Here is a 20,373-nt window from a genome sequence, read left to right on the forward strand (position 1 = left end):
AATAAATGAAATTTCAGCATCTTTTCTCTACATTGCTGTCATATACAGTCATTTGACATCTGTATGCAAATCCAGTTTCCTGTTAGTGAAGTGCAGCACTGATGGTAGCTGCCTGTCAAACATTTACATGGATCACTGTTAAATACAATAGCCTACACATAAGGGTTTCTGTTGAATCATTATGACCTCATCATGTTTTATTAGGTCTCTTTTCAAATGAGGTGCATAACATGAGGAGAACATGCAGTTCAAGGCATGAGTTTGATACATTTTAAGGGCCAATCTAGGAAATGCATCTATTTTATCCGGATGTATTACCTCTGACAAGGAGGTTATGTTTTTATTGCTGTTTGTCTTTAAGCAGGATTACAAAAAAAAACTACAGTTCTCTTAAAGATTCTCTTAAACCTTGGTGGAACGGGGTGAGACAGTTGCCAAGAAAGGATCCAATACAGTTTTGCATGGATCCTAACAAAGGGGCAGATCCAGGATTTTTTTAATCACTTTGTTTAAAATTGTGAGATCAGGTAAAAATCAGGCATGTTTATGGAACTGAAATGTATGAGTGTGGGAAATTTGGTGCAGCTGGTTTGAATTTTTGTTTCTTCTTAGGAAATATATTCAGACTGATATCTTTGAAACATGTTTCCTTTACCGGAAATCTCAGAGAAATTTGAAAATCATAGAGCACATTGAATACGCTTAAGATTGCAACTGTGGATGAGGAACATTTCCCTGAACATAAACCACATTGCACTGCACATTATAAACTGCAGGGGAACAGCTTATATTTTCCCTCTGTAAAGTTTCATTGCAGCTTCAGGAACTTCTCATATTTAGGTCTGTGCTGAACATTGTTTTCCTTTATATCAAGAAGGATTCACATAATCACATCCCAAATCCTAAATCCCTGCAGTACACCCAGCTCCATATCAGCTGAATAATAATGAAATGAGGGTCTTTGCGTCCGCCTGGTGGACTCTGCCATCTTTATCTGAACACAGGGTTTCTATTGAAATAAAATAAGTCTTGACGAAACACAAATTCACTATTGATCCATGTATGGGTTCATGTTAAATTAATTGTTTTATGAAAGTTCGGTATACAGTGTGCACTTTATTTGGTTCATTTAGAAAATGTAAAGGCATCATCATTTTTAAATAAATACATTGAAAACAAAAAAACATTTGAATATTTATGAACACGTAGGTTTAAACTGAACATATGAAATAAGTTGTCACAGGGTGAATATTAGTAGCACAGTAGTGTCAGAGGGAAATAAGTCAACATGTTCTTCAGTGGCTGATTACTGAGACTCTTCACCATTTCCACATGGCCCATTTCCTTTTGTCATTCTGCAGAAGATTATCATTATTAAATATGATGAATGACAATTATATTTGGAGATTTAAGTATTTGAATGAAAGACATTTGAATACATTACTAACCTTTAATGCCTTGGGTTTGACGTTCTCGGGAGGCTCGTAAGTGTTATTGTTGGTGTTAGGATGAACTGAGTCCTCGTGCACAGAAATCTGCTGGTATTTGTTGTCTTCAGAGAAGTGATTGAAGAGGGCCACACCGGGGACCTCAGCGTACAGTGACTCACCACTCTGCTCTGGTGTCAGTGAGCTGGACTCAGACGCTGCAGTGTGTGGGCTGCCAGATTTACCAGCCAGGTGATAAACGGCATGGTCTAGACCACATTGGTCTGACTGCGGGTGACTGCACATGTCTTGTCTGACGGGCTTGGGAGAAAGTCTTGGTAGGGTGTGCGGGGGTGTCCTCAGCCTGTTACAGTGCTCCCCGTAGCTCTCTAGCGGGCTGAGTTCGGTGAATGGAGACGATCCTTGTCCTGACGGAGGACTTAACCGAATGACAGTCTGATTCTGGGCGGTGGATCTCTCGGGCCTTCCTTGATTGTCTCCAGGTAAATGGCCCTGAAAGATGTGTTGGGATCTTGATACTTCCCTAGGTGACTGCTTCCTGATCTGAGCATACAAAACACCGTCCTGGTTGTGCAGGGGGCCGGTGTCAAAGTGCCTGTTCCTCTGAGGCAAAGGTGGCACTTCCTGTTGGACACAACAAGCAACCTTGTTTAAAATCTGCTCAGAGATACTGATTCTTCAACATTTACTTCAGCTGTACTCACCTCTCGTGTCCTGTTGCTCTGCGGCGGCTGAGTGCATGACCGCTCAGAGGGCAAGTCAATCCGTTGTTTTGGCACATTTTTACCAGTTCTGACAGAAGCCACAGGTTTTTCTTTGGGACAGATCTGGACAGTATCGTATAGCTCTTCGTTCATCACCTGCATGAATGCAAAAACAAAAAAAAGTAAGACCTATTTGTTCTTGATCAATTTTACCCAAAGAAAGTGACTCGAACTCACCTCAAAACAGGAGGATGTCAGAAATTCTCCAAACGGTTTGAATGGGCTTGACATGTAGAATTCTATCAGCTGAGGTACTGTGTCATGTCCCTCATTGTCTCCACAGACTATAAACTGCCCTTCTTCATTTTGGTTTATCACAAAGTGTCGACACCGATCTTTGCCTCTGCAACAAGAAAAAAATGTTTGTTAAAGTCTTAGGTCTCTGCACAATGGTAAAATGATAACAATTTGAAATGGAGTTTAGTGGAAATTACTGAAACAACACAGAAAGGCACAACAACACACACAACACAACGCAATGTTCATACTGAGCCATTACTTACTTATAGGAGAGTATGTACCCGATGGCCTTATCACTGAGACGGACCAGGAAACAGCCCGGCTCCCTTTCTCTGAGTATTTCTTCAGCATCCCTGGAGATAAAAGAAGAAAAGACGCAGAAGTTAATACTCAATACTTTGGCTTATATCAAAAGAAAGTGAGTAATCTCGAGCAGTTTAATATTTAACAAGGTTTCCTCAATGGATACTTACTTTCTGGTGATAAAGCCCAGGAACCAGTTGGGGAATAAACCGTTGTGGACGATGAGGGGTACTTGAGTGTCTATGAACCACTTTGATGCCAGGTCCCTCAGTTTTCCTTGGGTCATTACAGTTTGAGAACTCCTGTGTTTTTCTCTGGGCTCCATCCTCACTCGGTCCTGATCAAAGCCGCACAGACACTCAGTGATGACAGCCTGCTTTTGTCTCCTAACATACACAACAAGGCTCCACCTGACCTCATTTGTTTATTTTCCAGGACATGTCAAACAGAAAATTCAAAGCAGCTCACTGTTCACCTCATTGCTACTGGAAAAACTGTTTACTGTTTCTCACATGTTTTTTTATACCTTGTAATATTAACAGTTTAATCACAATATACAATAATTTAAATCCAATGGTCTACAAAATCTATGCGGAATCCACAAAGAACTTTCTGACTTTAAAAAGAATGCTGTAGTCCCTAGTCATTCAAAGACTATCTATCTAAAATTAAATGATAAAAAAATAAAATCGTAAAATTAAAGTTATTTAAAATCTTCTTTAGATGAGATAAGTGAGTCTTCATTAAAGCAAAGTTCTTACCTTGAAGAAACAATTCAGACAGTTCCTAAAGGATGGTGATTTTGGATTTTTCCAATCCTTCGACCCTGAAAAGATCTTTTCCAATCTCGGTTTTTGGTTCTCGTACAGTGGGCACTTCTCAAACCCTGGGAAAAGAATAGAAATTAACACGGATTCTTTCTTGTTTAAAGCTCAGATGCTGTCGTTTCTGATCGAGTTCATACCTTCAGTTGAGGCTGACAGTGTGGGGTTTGAACCTGGAGTCATGTCGGCAAACATTAAAAACCCTTCCCTCCACTTCTCATCAGTCTGTGATCTGCTATCAAAGGTGTTCTGAGGGAGTTCACTCCAGACATGAGGAGATATAGACAGATGACATTAAGAAAATTACATACTTTTTTCCACCGACTCGGAAAGCAGTGGCGCTCAGGAACGACACAATAACAGTTTGTACGTCTCATTTGCATGAAAGAGGCGGCTAAACAAATAAGAGCTTCCTGAAGAGAGACGGAAAAAGAGCTGTACAGAAAATGTGGTTTGTGCATACGAGTGCATTGGTTTGCCGGAGGAGGTTGTTTTACCCACAGACTGTCTGATTTACTGTAATGGGAGCTGAGCTGTGTCACCATGATCTCTTGTGTTTCCTCATTTGGGTTTACGCTAAATTCTGGTTCTAGTTGATAAGGCAGGTATGAAGGAGTGGAAATATTTGAGAAAACCTGCAGAGACATTGGCAGTCATAACCCAAACCCCTAAAAAATCTGATATTTCCCAGCCTTCCTTGTCATTAATAAATACTCATACCCTCCACTGCTGAGACAGTCGTCATGAGTCACCTTCAGGAGTTCCAGCTCCAAGTTGAGGAACAGTATAGGAACTCCCTGTGGGGGAGAGACAATAACCAGAAACAGTCTTTGTCATACTGAGCAGGATGAGACTGGATTTTATTCCCCTATGTCTCAGTGTGAGGACTCACTGCACCTGTTGTCTGTAAATTCAACTGATTAAAGCGTTAAAAGTAATCCTGGAAAAGCTAATGAGAGCTGGCTACACTTTGAAAAAGAAAGCAACTTCCAAACCCCCCTACCATTGGCCACAGACCTATTGATGCTATCATAACATGAAGAGGAAACAAATACCAGCCCCACCATTTAGGACATACAGTACATATTTTCCTTGTATGACTAAGTATTGCAACACGCCAGGACCTAGAATTTCAACATCATCTTAACTGTGCTGTCTTCTGGTTTTGAATGTCTTTGTGAGTCACTATCTGCTCCTCTGGGGGTGTGAACAGGTTTGGGGTCAAATTATTTCTCTGCTTCTGTTTGTAAAAAGTCCATTACCATAGAATCATGATTTGTGCATACTATGTAAATGTGCAAAGAATGAATTGTTAACAACAAGGAATAAAGACAGTAGCAATACAGTACAGTATATTTTTCTGATAAATGTAGAAAAAGGAGGCAGATTTGTTTCATCAGACAGTTGCCAGGCAGAAGGTTGTTTGAGATATTTTTAAAGTATTGTGGCAACATACCCAAGAGGAGGATGTGGGTCTTTAAAAGGTCACAAGTCTGTTGACGCCTGTTAAATGTCAGTAGAACAGCATCACATCAGTTTTTCTTACACCTTCCTTTTAACGTTTGGGTAAAACTAGCATCACAAACAATAATAATGCAACTTGAATAAAACACTTTTGCACAAGTATCTCAGGTGGTTTGTTGGGTTTCATTGCATTGCAGTTATATAAAAGAGTTTGCACGGAGAAAATGTATAGGTGCACTTCCAAGCATAGATCACCCATCACTATTCATTCCCACATGCATCATGTTATAACAAGAGTGCATCCATAAAGCATCTTGAACATCTTCATCCAGTATCATACATGGTTCATTTTACTATTATATATAGCTGTATAATTACAGGGTAACTTTACAGTTTGAGACTTGATCACAGAGAATGTGCAGTAACTCTACAAAGTGTTGAGGATGTTAGATCTCATATCATTAAACTGTTAAAAACCGCCGTCTTTCAGCCCAATAACATTTTAACATTAGTGATACTTTTCTCTCAGCCTGCAGAAGCCTTGTAGCACTGAGCAGGGATTTCAGACGAAACGCTGGATTCAACTGTCAGAGCAGGTAACAAGTTAAATATTCTCATATAAATATTTTATATTTTATTTCACTTTCAGTTATTCCCTAGCATCAAAATGTATTTTATCCTTTTTCATTTTTTTAAACTTTTTGTGTATTATGTGTATTATTACCTCTGCCAAGGAGGTCGTGTTTTGGTCTGCGTTTGTTTATTAGTAGGATTACACACAAAATACTCAAGGAAAAACATATTTTAGTGTGGATCTAGATCCGGGGGCAGATCCAGGAATTTTCTTTCACTTTCTTTAACATAGATAGAGATCCGGCCTTTTCAACATTTTCCTTGATTTCTCAGGGAATAACTCATGGATCTTCATGAAAACACAAAACAGGCATGTTTGGGGGACTGATATTTATGAGTGTGTGTGGTGTGCAGGGTTATTATAGTTAACGAAAACTAAGACTAAAACTAAAACTAGCAATGAAAAAATAATTTAGTTAACTGAAATAAAAATAAAAACGACAATTACAAAAAAACCCAAAACGAAATAAAAACTACAATGAACAATGCGAAACTAAATAAAACTAAATTGAATTGCAGATAAATTCAGCTTCGTTTTCGTTTCGTTTTCCCCCTGGATTACTGTCTGTCCTGCAGGTGATGGTTAAAGAATGAAATTAAAGGACTTGATAAACCATATTTGGTGTCACACATTGTTTCATCCTTTTTCAGCTTCTACAAGTCAAGGCTTTCTCGTAATACCTGGAAAAACTAGAACCAAGACTAAAACTAAATAAAAACTAAACTGAAACTAGTCGATTCCTCAACATAAAAACTAAACTAAAACTACAAAATCACTTGTTGAACTAACTAAAAATAAACTGAAATAAAAAAGCAAACTGAAAAACTAAATAAAAATAAAAACTAATGAAAATTTCAAAACTATAATAACCTTGGTGTGGTGCAAGTAATAATCTGGATCTAGTGAATTCATAGGGGGACTTTGGCCTCAGCACAGGTATGCCCTATACTGAGAGCTTCTGGTTTATATTTGATTTTACTTATAGTTATAATTAAAATACACAAGTTATAGTTAAAATATTTTACAAAAATGTAATTATACCTTAACTTCTTTTTTTATATTTTTATGTAAAATGTCATTTTATTTTTATTGAGTGTTATTAGCAGAAAGTCATGCTGCTGCTCACCTTGTGAAACAGCACCACCCAGCGGTGCTCCTGCCTCACACATGAACTACACTTTGAAGTGAACTACATTTCCCGTGCTGCCCCGGGGCAGGTGGCAGACAGTCATGCGGAGGGAAGCAGCAGTGGGCATCCGCCGCTGCGCCGCTGCACAGAGAACACGAAGAAGAAGAAGAAGAAGAGGAAAGTTGGGGAAAGATGCACGAAGAGGAGGATGGCAGCGACGCGAGACCCAGCGCGGCCCCGCGGATCTCGGCCGTCAGGTCCGTGGATGTGGCCGAGGTGGAGGGCTCGAAGGAGCAGGCCTCCAGGCTGTGCGGCTACCTGAACAAACTGTCCGGCAAGGGGCCACTGAGGGGCTACAAGCCGAGGTGGTTCGTGTACGACCCGAGGAAGTGTTACTTGTACTACTTCAAGACTCCGCAGGACGCGCTGCCGCTCGGACACATCGAGGTGGGCGACGCGTGTTTCTGCTACGACGTGGAGGGGGAAGAGGGTCAGTTTGAGGTCCGCACCGCCGGGAAGGAGTTCCTCCTGAAGGTACGTGCCGAAGGTGTGATGGCCCCCGGCAGCGCTGAGTCTCTGCTGCTGGGATCTGTCACTTCCTCCTCTGAGAGTGAAGAGCCAGACACACCCATTCACACTGGACACAGTCGTGTAGTCTCATACATGCGCGTCGTTTAGTCACCGTGAAGAAAGTCTGCATGAGTCATGTCTTCCCAGATCTGTCTGTTTACTTTTACACATTAATCGAGTTGCACATGAGCTCATCCATGTCACCTCTGCTTAGTAAGAGTGTCACATCCATAGACTGTATATATAAAAGTGTCTAATGTGATGCCCCCCCCCCCTGTTCTGCTGTCATGTGACTTGTGACCGGGGTCAGTGCCAAACCAGGCCCTCTGGTCTCACTCAGCCTGGCTGCTGCTCATACTGAAGCAGATGGAGTGAATGGTTAACACCAGGCCCGCCTGCATGGCCCGAGGCAGGAACAGAGACTGAAACCAGCATCTGCGCTGGTTCACATGACAGATCTTTATAGTAACCTGATATTTAAAGTGTTTCATATGTTTCATTGGACTCCACAGCTGTTATCTTGCATCCAGACAGGGGTTCATTCCATTACTATTGATGTTTGTTGTTGTTTAACCTTTGGACTCAAAACGCCTACTGGGCAAACACCTGAAACTTATGGTGCTTGTTTTTTTATCCATACAAGTGAATTAACTTTTGTGCTTTCAGAAATGCACCTCCTCCGGAGAATATCTGCACTTTCTCCAGAGGAGGTGCATGTGTGAGAAAAAAAACAGCAAGTAAAGTGCAGAACGAATTCTCCTGACTTTATCCACAGGTCATGTCGGAAAGCAGCTTATTTGTGTTTTTGTGTTTGTGCTTCCAGGCCCCCAGCAGGCAGGTGATGCACTTCTGGCTCCAGCAGTTGCAGCAGAAACGGTGGGAGTACAGCAACACTCGGAGCTCAGGTCAGAGAGACAGCTGGAGCTCCCCGACCTTGGCCTACCCTGCCACTGGCCTTGTAGGCAAAGACAATGGTAGGCAGACACACACAGGTACACACAGTGCGAATGTACTTTATGGACACAACACGAGCGTCACAACTCTGTTTCATCATGTCCAGGGAATCGCTGAAAGTAAACACCGGTATCTGATGGGTTAATGTTGACACAACTGCTGCAAACACCAGTCGAGTTCTTTTGTTGCCAGGTTCCCAAGTTGTAACAGTAAGAGCATGTTGGAGTGGTTGTATCGAGCATTGATTAAAGGAGAGATCAACAAAGGGGTGAAGAAAAGAGTTCACATTACTTTTTTAATCCAGTGTGTGTTTAAATCTTAATGCATTCAAATAATTAAGTATCTTAAGCCTCCAGAGGAACTCTGGAGAATTCTTTCACAGATGAACAAGCAGCTCAGATGCGCTCACAACAGAAACAAATCCTCCAGCGTGTTCTAGTGAGGGGTGGTGCAGCAAACAGAGACAGAACGTAATGTATGAACTCTGCTGCCTACGTCTATGGCACTGTGTTTTTATCTGGAGACATTTGTTTTCTTTTTGTCTTAAATTTATGCATCTGTCGCATGTTAGAAACACCATCAACACACCCACTTGCTCCGGGGGAATCCTGCGGAGGATCCCCTGCTGTGTTCTCACATTGAGTTTCTGCAGATTTTATACTTGGAGGCAAGGCAGAGAAAGTTGATGTCGCACAATGCTGTGAATACTCCAGCAGGACGTTATTATCCTAGATCATAATACTCCACATGTCTTAATTCGATCAGGTTTATTCAGGATAACATCAGAACATGCTGTTCACACGAGTGTCTATTATTAGTATCCAGAATAATGTCTTTAAACATGAAAATGCACAAATTTTCCACTCTCCACTATGGGTGGGTGAAGTGTTTTAGTCCACAAAACCACTTCAAACGTGAAAAAACAAAAGAGAAAAAAAGCTCGTGTTGTGTCATCTAAGTGTCCGTAAACCTCGACATTCCAATTCGACTCGAAACTGTGTCATTTACACCGTGTTTTTAGGAGGATATCAGGAGGACATCTATCTTTAGACATTTGTGTAAACAGAAAGTTTTTTGAAAGCGAAACATTATCTGATCTGTGAAGTTAGGTAAAAATGTATTCAGGTTTGGAAGTGTGCATTTGTAAAAGGATTTTACATGTGTTCAAATTACTATAATTACAAACACACAAGTCCATACAACACATAAAAATCATTGTACACATTTGTAGATCATGTGAAAAAAGAAGTGGCCACTTTTCCCTTTATACATCCTTCCCACACTTTCCTAGTTAATTTCATACAAAGATGAAAATGTATATTTAGCATACTGGACTTAAAAATGCTACACAGTGATGGTTAGAGAGCTGCTCATGAACCCACAGGCATGCATCCTGATGTAAATAGCTTTCTGGGTAACTCCACTTCTTTTGCTTTATTTTGGAATCCTTTTGTGTCATTTCATCTAAAAAATAATAAGATAAATGCAAGACCCTAAGAAAGAGTAGTGGTGAGGTGAGTGCTGATGATATTCTCATCGTCCCTGTGTTGCACTTTAGATGGTTTCGTCTTTGAGAAGCTGAGCGACAGCATGGAGAAGGTCCGCAGCGACTTTGCCATGGAGACAGAGACAGAGGGCGGGTCAATGGTGGGGATTCAGACGGCCAGAGGAGTCTCCACGAACCCTCTCAACTTCGCTCTCAGAAACATTGGTACAGAACTCAGGTGAGGCTCAGTTAGATCGTACATACAGTTTCTAAAAAGGAAACACATTTTCAAGTCTTTGTTTCGAGTCCCTGCTAAACAGGTGCAGTTAGTTCGCAGTGTGTGTCTTAAGAGAGCTGTGGTGAGGAAACAAAACTCCTCCTCAGTTGTTCTTGAAGTTCTCAGCAGGAGAGGAAATTGTTAAATCCAGCACACAAGTTGCTCCAGTATTGAGCCATCAACAGTTCCCTGTCTGGTACCACACAACACCTCCATTCAAGTGATGCAACACACTGAAATGCTAAAAATGCTAAATGTGGATTGGAATTTGCTCTGTAACCCTGATGGAAAGAGAGTTCACTTGTTGAGGTGCGCAGGAAACTTGGAGCAACTCAGCTGCGATGCTGTTCACTCCTCATAACCCCGCTCCATACCAGTCTGTTCTACCTTCAACGATGATATATAGCGATTCATTTTGTGGGCTCTTAAGGCAGCTACACTCATTAAAACTGTGTCCTTAATGTTTGACAGTTTGTTTGGTGGGTGCGTCAGTTGAGACACGTTGGACGTGGTGTGAGGTCAGGTGACAACTTGAGTCTCACACTTGTCGTGGCCTTTCACAACTGTTTTTACTTTAAAGAATGCTTTTATAACTATTCATAACTTCCCATCTGTTCCAGTGTGATGATATTATTGATTAGTATTTAATATAAAAAAGATGTTGGCAGCAGCAGGATTTTATGGCAACACTCGTAATAGATTAACAAAGGGTTTTTCATTGTGCTTATGTTACCATTCACAAATGAGTAGAACTTTTTGTTCCCTGCACTTTGTCCGTGATGTCTGATGAGTTGAAAGGCTCGTACAAAGTAGCAGTCACTATAGCTCCACTCTTGGTCTTACTCACCCCCCTGTCTGGTTTCTGTTCTTTCAGGAACTCCATGTCTTATCTGCGGCAGGGCAAGGGAGCTGAGAACAGGCGCAGTGTGTTTTACAGTGGTAACAACAGCACAGAGGAGTGGGAGCTGGTGGACGCCCCGCCCAAGGACTTCATTGAACAGAAACCTCATCCAGACACACACAGACGTACGTCCACTTCATGTTTCCTTTAAACACCCGCCTTCTGGACGATGTTAATACTGCAATCCCCAGAGAAGAAATGTTCTTTGTGTTGTGCTGCTTCACCCATTTGCTCAAAACCATAACAAATGGACAATTTTTGCATCCAGCTCCTGAAGTCTCTTTCATAACCTGTACAAAATTCTCTTTTCCCTCAGATTCCTTTGGATCTGCATTTACGTTTGACTTTGTGCGAAATTCGGCACGGCCCAGGAAGCCGCTGCTTCGGGACATGATGGCCTCTGGGAGGTTTGGGCGCAGTGCTGAGAGCTCGCAAGTGGAGTGTAACGACAGCAAACCTTTGGAGATGCAGCTTCGCCTCCAGAACCAACAGGAAGAACTGACTCGCATGCAGCAGGAACAGGCCAAACTCCAAGAAGAGCTCACCAGTCAGAAGGTACACACTGTCGTTATTCCTCCTAATGTAATAGTATTTCAAAATGGAGTGTGATAAATAATGCTGTTGAATCTGGTCTGCACTTTCCTGTCCCTGTCTTGGCATGAAGAATTTTGTGGTCCTTTAACTTTTCACTTAGCACCATTATCATTTCATCCATCACTTCAGTTCAAGGAAATACCCATCAAATGAATAATAATCCCATTTGCCTAACTCTACTTCATTTTTAATGCCAATGAGGATTTTTTTAGCATGCTAACACTACTAGGTTAGCTGGTAACTCAATACACAAAACTTCTGTCAAAATTCGAATTGCTTTGTTTCAACATGTTGCCATTGACTGTTTCCCAAAAGTGAAGCCAAGTCATCTTGATCGCCCCCTGGTGGCTGGATGCAGTTTAGATCATAAACCCCCACCTGCACTAGGTTTGTGGATGGGAGACAGACCAAACTCAAAATCCAATAACACGTCAAATTCATTTTTCAAGATGGTTTCTGTTATTTAAGCAGTTCTTATCACTAAACATCAAGAGTTCATTTTTCCATTGAGGCTCTTCTGTCCAACATTTTAGTCATCTCTAAGTGATTGTAGCAAGGATTCATTGGTTTTCAATCAATCAATACAATTTTATTTGTATAGCCCATATTAAGGCTTTAACAAGGTGTGACATCCTCTGCCCTTAACCCTCAACAAGAGTAAGGATGTTTTCACAGTGATATATTTATCAAATTTATAGACAAACTATGTCTTCACTTCATATTGTTAGAATCATCCACTTCAGGGGAATTACCAAACTGACTTGAATGATTTAAATAGTATTTCAGTAAATTTGACTGAAGCCTGAGGTGTCTTAGAGCTTTGGGGTAGTTCCGATGTTCTCACTGACACAGGAAGACTGTAAAGTCATGCTGATTCAAGAACTGATGGAGCAACAGTTCTCCTCAAAACAGTCACCGGTGTGCTGCTCCCTGTTCTCGTTTTTAGTGTTTAGAGACTAGCTTGTGTGTGTGTGTGTGCGGGTCTGTGGGTGTGTGCCTCAGTTTGGAGGTTGTTAAGCATCAGCAGCTCCAACTTAGGCAGGAATTTACCAACTAACTCTGAGTGACTCTGGAGACGACTGGTTGTTGTCTCTGTGTAATTGGAAATACTCTGTCACTGTTCAGGTTTTAGTGGACTGAGGCTGACTCTGTATTGTTAATACTATTGATTTATATATTGATTTATATCAATATATGAAAGGGTGATTTAGGTTAATATCACTGCATAGAAAGATAATAATGCCCCTTGATTACAGAGCTAATGGTGTGTGATTTTTACATTTGCAAACGCGATATGCTGTGGACAGTTTTCAGCATTTTCTACCTTCGTTAGAAAGTAGTTGCTACAGAAAACTTTTTGTTGCATGTGAAAATGATTGTGTTTGCATATGTGTGAGAGCGTGTGGGTGTGTTTGTGGAAGCATACTAGCCACATTTTCTCAGTGCAGCATGTTTGAGGATGTTACACCTCTGTTATTGAAGTGAATGAGGCAGTTATGTGGTGGATAAACGTCACATGTTTCTCTGGTCAGCCTGACTCCAGATCCTGTGCATCGACAACATTTTTTTTATTCAATACATTTTTCGATTTACTTCCCTGTGCCCTGCATTTTGTTGTCAGCTTCAGTAACAAGCTGCAAGATTGTGGCGATGAATTTAGAATACAACTTATTAGTTATTAGTCATAGATCATCAATCAAATTGTAGGACTTTACATATTATGATACCACTCCAGCCGATATTTACCCTTAATATGTAGTAAGCTTAGTAACTCTGTTCCCAGAAATGATTCGAGTAAAAAGAAAATATTAAATGTAATTCAAATATTGTCCTTAGTAAATGTTATGATGGAGTACTGGGGTCACCTTACAAAAATAGAGTTGTAATATTAAAAGAAGTAGTAATGTTTGTGAAAATTAAGTCTTAATTTTCTGAATATAAATATGTAACATTACAAGGAAAATCACAATGTTAAGAAAATTAAGTTTGTTATCTATTATTAAGTTATTATTTTGGGTAAAGTGTCATTTTAAAGGAGTAATATTAGAAGATTAGCCTGTTGTCTGTGGTAAAATGAGGAATGTGGAGCACGCTATAATATACGTTTCACAAATAACAAAATACTTCATCTTCTGTCACATCAGTGCCACATTATCATAAGTAACAGGACTTTGAAAAGATTTTATCTGCTCTGAAGAACGAATCACACAGACTTGGGACAATTTTTGTTTGTGGTCGACTGTGATGTTATTGTTAGTTACATCTGAGTGATATTCAAAGGGGTCTCGTAGTTTCTCAACAAACGTTGAGATTGGTAACTAAGAGTTTTGATCTAGAAAGAGTGGAACTCCGGCAATTAGGGGTGTTCTGGGCGGTTTTCTCCTAAATAGTTTATTCTCATATTGTTACGACTTTATTCTTGTAATATTATGACATCAAATGCATGCTTTGCGTTGAACCATGCAACTTCATTTCAAAACATCATTGTGACCCTACAGGTCGACGTGTTGACAAATTTAATTTGTCTTTATGAACCAGGAGCTGGTTAGACTTCTGCAGCAGACTCTCAGGACATCTCAGAGTGACAGGCCAACAGTGCGCTGTCCAGCCCCGGCTCCTGATCCGTCCACAGCCTCGCTCCAGACCCAGGACTCAGTAGCAACCCAGGAAGAAATCGCCCAGCTGGAAAACCTGCTTCAGGAAAGAGACGGACAGATCCAGGACCTGTGTGGCCACATGGAGCGTCTCGCCTTGGAGAAGGAGAGCCTACAACAGGAGCTGAAAGGCTTGAAAATTAAAGTAGGAGAGATGAATGAGCAGCTGGGGATGATGATGGAGACCATCCAGGCTAAGGATGAAGTCATCATGAAGCTTTCGCAGGAGAGCCCTGAGAACAGTGGAAATCCAAATGACGCCAGTTCACTGTCTCCAAACAAAGAGAAGCAGGAGCTGGACATCTTGAAGGTGCAGTGGAAAAGCGATTTTTAGAGAGAGACAATGAAGCTGCTGATTTTACTCACTGATTCGGAGGGAATTGATTGGTAGTCCAGGAAAAGCTTCTTTAGCTTTAGTTTATGATCCAAAATTATTTTGTGATTAAGTTCTCACTGTTTAACCTGACAAACTATGTGTTTTTTATTTTCAGGACAGTCTTCAAGGCTACAAATCCCAGAACAAGTTCCTGAACAAAGAGATCCTGGAGCTGACAGTGTTACGCAGAAATGCAGAGAGCAGAGAAAAAGCTTTAGAAGCAAAGGTACTGTCTTGTGTTGGGTGGTTAATAGTGCATTTTCCTGTTAATAGAAACAGGAAGTCTGAGTAACTAGTAGGGGAATTCCAGTGTTGAACTTGGCTGGTGCCCCCTAATCCTTCAAATGCAAAACAAGAAAAAATTATCAGAAAATATATTGTAATCCTCTGCTTTTTTCCTTTCCTGCAGTATACGGCCCTGGAGGCCAAGTTGTGTCAGGTGGAGAGTAAATATCTGGTGCTGCTTCAAGAAGTGAAGACCCCAGTGTGTTCATCATCTGAGCAGAACCCTGCCTGTGACGTCATTTCCAGATTGTTAGAGGATGCACTGCAGGTAGAAGGCTCCGATCAGCAAGAGCACCCCATCTTCAAACCAAGCACTGTCAGGTATGGACATGAAATACTAAGAAACATTAGCAGCCAATGTGTCAGTTCCTGGACATGCATGTATGTGTGACAAAAATTAGTTTCAAGAGAGGAAGCACTGATATTATCTCTTAGACTTTACAGACACAGTTGTATAAGAGTCACCAGACCTGTTTACTTTTATTTACAGGCACCTATTTAATAAACCAGAAAAACAGGCTCTAATGAGTGAGTGTACTGATATATTTAATGATCTCTGAGCCTCTTTCTGTTTAATAAAAAGTTAGATAGACGACCAGCACTTTGTAGCAGTAGGTGGGGGCGGGGCAGTGTGCTAATAGTCAGTCCACGGACCAAGTTGAACCTTCTTCTATGTCCTCGGATAAACTACAACACATATCTGACCAGTGACAGGTGCAAAGCTTCGTCATGGCAACAACATTTGCAGAATCACTTCCTGTTTGGCAATTTGTCTTTGGAGTAAAAGCAAAAACGTTTTGTGGCTGTAATGCTTTATATCGAGCTGAATTACAGATTATTTGGAAAAGTTGTCAACTTGGATCCGAAGATTGCGGCAATTGTTTAACAGACTCTGAATAAGCCGACATGTAATGGATGAAAAAATAACACCAGTTAAGTAAATCATTCAAACTTATATATAAGCCACACGTGTGAACAGGAATACAGCAAATTCAGGTTCATTTTATGAAAAACAGTGATGATAAAATCTTCGCTGCAAATAAGTTTTCTAATTTCACTCTGCACCATTTTATAAAAAGTTATGCACACAACATCCAGCACACAAACAATAAAAAAGGGACAGTATATTGTAGAACTGTTTGAGGAGGACTCACTTATGTCAAAGAATAATTCTGAAGAAAGCAGCCCATTCTAAACATGCAGGTTCACAACAGGTACTGCACACTCCAGTGAGCGTCACTGATTCTTGACACTTTTCTGCTTTGTCTCTGTATATTGAATCAACCTCAGTGAGTACGACGTGTTTGGCTTCAAGACGGTGCCTGAGGAAGAGGAGGAGGAGGAGAAGCTGGTTGCGAAGGTGAGAGCCTTGGAGCTGAAGTCGCTGTCCATGACGAACCAGGAGGTGTCTGTAGGAGTGAAGTGGGAGAACTACCTGGCCAGCACCATGAACAGAGACCTGGTGCGCTCCCCTGAGCTCAAAGCCCTGATTCGCTGCGGTGTGCCGCACGAGCACCGGTCCCAGGTGTGGCGCTGGTGTGTCTCCTTCCACGTTAAGAAGTTTCGGGACCATTTGGCGCCTGACTATTATGAGACATTACTGAATGTAGCCAGGGACAAGCCCAACCCAGCCTCGAAGCAGATCGAGCTGGACCTGCTGCGTACTTTGCCCAACAACAAGCACTACTCCTCTCCGAGTGCGGGCGGCATCCAGAAACTCAGGAACGTCTTGATGGCGTTCTCCTGGAGGAACCCAGATATTGGCTACTGTCAGGGGCTGAACAGGTACTGGAGGGGATTTGGTTTTTCTCCACTTCCCTCTGTCCTCCCATGCCAACCATTCATTTTTATTGCATGTATTTCCTCAGGCTGGCTGCCATTGCCTTGCTCTATTTGGAACAAGAAGACGCCTTCTGGAGCCTTATAGCTATTGTGGAAGTGTTCATGCCGAGAGACTATTATACCAAGACTCTGCTTGGCTCACAGGTAAACAAGCTCTAATTATATACTGTGATACTGGAGAACATGGGACAAGTTGCTGCTTCCTCAGGAGTGTTTTTTTTCTTGTGATGTCATGTTCATGTGACCGAGCCTGCTGCTCATGACTTGCCAGAGCAGGAATGCAGTGCGGAGATCAGTCTTTCTGTCTGCTGGTCTTTTTTTTCTCAAGTTTTTCCTCCTGCTGTGAAAATAATCTTCTCTGTGTCTTGGTTTTGTCTTTGCAGGTTGATCAGCGCGTGTTCAAGGACCTGATGTGGGAGAAGCTGCCGCGGCTTCACACCCACTTTGAGCAGCACAAGGTCGACTTCTCCCTCATCACCTTCAACTGGTTCCTGGTGGTGTTCGTGGACAGCGTGGTGAGCGACATCCTCTTCAAGATCTGGGATGCCTTTCTGTACGAAGGTCCAAAGGTAAGAGGCAAAAGAGAAAGTTAAACTCTGATCCTCTGGGATGTTTTGATTTCTGGGATTTGTGTTTTTTGTGTGAGTTTGAATAACTCCAGACCTCTAGTTAATTTTGTCTTATCTCATCTTTATTTATTAACAATGGATCGAGTGCTTTAGCCCTTTTTTTTAGCTTTTTTCTAAAAGTTAAATATAAACTCATTTACGACAACAGCAGACATCTATTTTCAGTTAGAGGAGCTCTGGTAAACACTGTAAACTATTGGCAAAGTACCAAAAAAACAACACTTTTAAACAATGATATATTCATGCACTGTGGCTTTTACATTGCAGCTTTTAACCACAATGAATAAATATGACAGTAAACCTGGACTAACTTGTTTTGGCCCTTTGTTGGCAACAGAACCAAACTGTGGAGAATTTACAGCTTTTGATACTTTGCCTGCTACAGATCATATTTCGCTCCGCCCTCGCTCTCTTCAAGTACAAGGAGGAAGAGTTTTTGAAGTTGCAGGATTCCACAGCCATCTTCAAATATCTCCGATACTTCACAAGAACAATTCTGGATTCAAGGTACAGTCACTGCTAACTGTTTGTTTTGGTGTACATATCCACAGCACAGTGTCTGCACAACAATACGAAACATCCAAGACTGACACAACTGTTTATCCACCGTCTCTGTTTATGTCCAGGAAGCTGATGAGCATCGCCTTCGGGGACATGAACCCGTTCCCCATGAGGCAAATCCAGAACCGCCGCTCCTTCCACCTGGAGAAAGTCCGTCTGGAGCTGACGGAGCTGGAGGCCATCAGACAGACCTTCCTCAGGGAGAGGGAGTCGAGTCAGGACGGACGGATCTTCGTCAGCGACGATGAGGAGGATAATTAACTTGGAGCTGAAGCACCTTTCCTGAAAACAAAGAGACCTCCTCCTCGACGCACCAGTGATGTGTCGCTGTTGTAAAAGGGAGGTTCTGTTGTAAAGAATTGTTGGAGTTGGTCTCCACATTGATGCTGGAACAATCAACTTCATACAAAGTTCGGGTGAAATCAAGTCAAAGGACTGAAACTTTACAGGCCGTGTGGCTTACTATCAGTATTCCTGCCTTTTTTCCTAAATACTCTATTTGCTGAATGCTTGTGTGTTTACATGACGGCCAAAACTGTGTTTGTCTGATTATCCCTTCATCCTCCAATGCCAAGTTGAAACTTTCACTTCAGTCTAAATCAGTATTTTTTGAATCATGGCTGTGATCTTGTGACAAGTTGGTGATTTTTTATGCCTTGAAGAAATGATTGTTTACTCTTCTTTTCCTTTCATTACGTCTCGAATTTCCTCTGTCCACATTTCCTCTCTGAAATGTCTTGTAATTGTTTGTCCTTTTTTCCACTTTGTTTCTGAACAACACACTGTTGATGAACTTGAATTATTGATGCTGAAATTCATATGTTGCTGAAAACTTAAAATGTAAGTGTTAGAGCCTTCAAATCACAAGGTTGGGTGTTTATCATTCCATGTGGTGTGAAGCCCTTATGATCAAACCCTTGGATCAAAAACTAAATCTTACTCCGGTTTTATCAGGTGGAATGTTTTTTTATCTCTGGATTCAAAATAATATTGATAAGTCCATTTTATATTATCTGTCTGTATTTGGCAGAATTCTTTCATTTTTAATGCTTTCAAATTACTTTATTCTTAAATACTGAGTTTATATTTACATATTCCAAAGAAAAGTCTTAAAGTTCAAAGTGATGTGCATTTACATTTGCACTTGTGTGAAACTGTTACAGCCTATTTTATCATAACTTCTTCTAAACATGTGCATAGTCATTTCCCTTAGATTATCTGTGCCTCACAGTTCTACTGTTAATGCATTATTAGGTTTCAGTGCTGTTACTTTTCCCCAAAACTCAGGGTGTTCAAAGAGTTTTTCATACATTTCACCCTGACTTCTTTCCAATGCTGGGATTTCTGAGCTTTATCTTAATTTGCTGATGTATCTGCATTCATTGTCCACAGTGTGGCAGTACAATATTGGTGTCTGTCCAGTGTTTACACTCGTCCACTGCTGTATTTCAGCTCAGGATGAGAAGTCAGTGAGAAAGGAAATATGATTTGTCATCTATAGAGATTGTTAAACATGTGGAGCAACATCTGTCCCTCTTCCACACCCAGGTACCAAGACATGACAGTTTACTCTACAGCACTGTGACCATATGATTTATGATTCATGCTGTTCAACTAACTACAGTCAAATCCTAATCTACAAACACAAAGAACCATGTTTTAATTTGCCTAAACAACATTTTGTTATCGTTTGAAATCCACATGGTTTCGCCACGTATCTTTTTCTTACCCTTTTCCCTTGACCGCTGATGTATTGTTTACAACTTATAACTTTTATCATTCTTTTACTTTTATTTACGGAGGATTTCTTTGCAATAAGTTACACAATAGACCATGTTTTCTCCTCCTAGTCACAATGAGAAATGTAGATTGAAAATACTTTAGAAGGTCAAATTAAATGATCCTCATGAGAGCAGGTCTCTCTAGAAATTCCAATATTCATGCTTGTATGGTTTAAGCTCAAGAAATGTATTTTTTCTGAACTTCCACTCCTAATGTCAATGTTCACTTATATTTCAATGCACAGCCACTTGTTCTGAAGCTAGTTAATTGCATTTATCATGTTTTTTGATTTTATTTTCACATTGAATAAGCTACATGTAAAGCTACCCTCTCTTCGGTTTTTCTTTTTGTCCTCTTTTTATTTTCACAGCATTTAAAGGGTCAGAATATTATCGTGCACTTAATCGTTTTGATGGTTACATGTCTTCATTACCGTGTTCATTTTTACTCAGTATAAAGAGCAAAGCTTTCATGTCACAGAAGTGAGCATACACCACTGTATGTTTTCGTAGCACACATTCAATAAAAAAAAAGTCTGACTGAGTTTGTCGTCCCCTCTGTAGGTGTTTATAGGGAACGCTTCAGTAATCCTCACTTCAGACCAAACAGCAGACATGCCAGTCATCTTTATTCATAGCCTGTCTCTCTCATGCTTC

General features: G+C 40.9%; 2 protein-coding genes across 3 annotated transcripts; one reads left to right on the top strand and one right to left on the bottom strand.

The window, feature by feature from the left end:
- Window positions 1–1,096: 1,096 nt before the first annotated feature.
- On the bottom strand, window positions 1,097–7,391 carry LOC109624562 (SH2 domain-containing protein 7-like). Its single transcript, XM_069527849.1, has 10 exons — window positions 6,804–7,391; window positions 5,036–5,082; window positions 3,720–4,376; window positions 3,517–3,641; window positions 2,926–3,092; window positions 2,716–2,805; window positions 2,390–2,555; window positions 2,153–2,308; window positions 1,449–2,072; window positions 1,097–1,355 (listed from the first exon to the last, which is right to left on the bottom strand). Exons 3-10 carry the CDS (start codon window positions 3,772–3,774, stop codon window positions 1,320–1,322), a joined length of 1,419 nt encoding a protein of 472 aa, XP_069383950.1. The 5' UTR covers window positions 3,775–4,376; window positions 5,036–5,082; window positions 6,804–7,391; the 3' UTR covers window positions 1,097–1,319.
- tbc1d2b (TBC1 domain family, member 2B) lies at window positions 6,999–20,260 on the top strand. 2 transcript variants are annotated; one of them, XM_020079322.2, is made up of 13 exons: window positions 6,999–7,340; window positions 8,200–8,350; window positions 9,889–10,054; window positions 10,968–11,119; window positions 11,311–11,549; window positions 14,127–14,552; window positions 14,734–14,844; window positions 15,028–15,224; window positions 16,194–16,688; window positions 16,772–16,889; window positions 17,129–17,314; window positions 17,760–17,881; window positions 18,001–20,260. In XM_020079322.2, the coding sequence occupies exons 1-13, from the start codon at window positions 6,999–7,001 to the stop codon at window positions 18,194–18,196; spliced, it is 2,901 nt and encodes a 966-aa protein (XP_019934881.2). In that variant the 3' UTR covers window positions 18,197–20,260. The 2 variants fall into 2 exon arrangements, with proteins under 2 accessions (XP_019934881.2, XP_069383949.1); XM_069527848.1 differs by lacking the exon at window positions 6,999–7,340 and adding an exon at window positions 7,652–8,032 and having other exon boundaries at window positions 8,087–8,350.
- Window positions 20,261–20,373: the final 113 nt, after the last annotated feature.

The sequence above is a fragment of the Paralichthys olivaceus genome, chromosome 7 (genome assembly GCF_024713975.1).
Source record: "Paralichthys olivaceus isolate ysfri-2021 chromosome 7, ASM2471397v2, whole genome shotgun sequence".
Lineage (NCBI taxonomy): Eukaryota > Metazoa > Chordata > Actinopteri > Pleuronectiformes > Paralichthyidae > Paralichthys > Paralichthys olivaceus.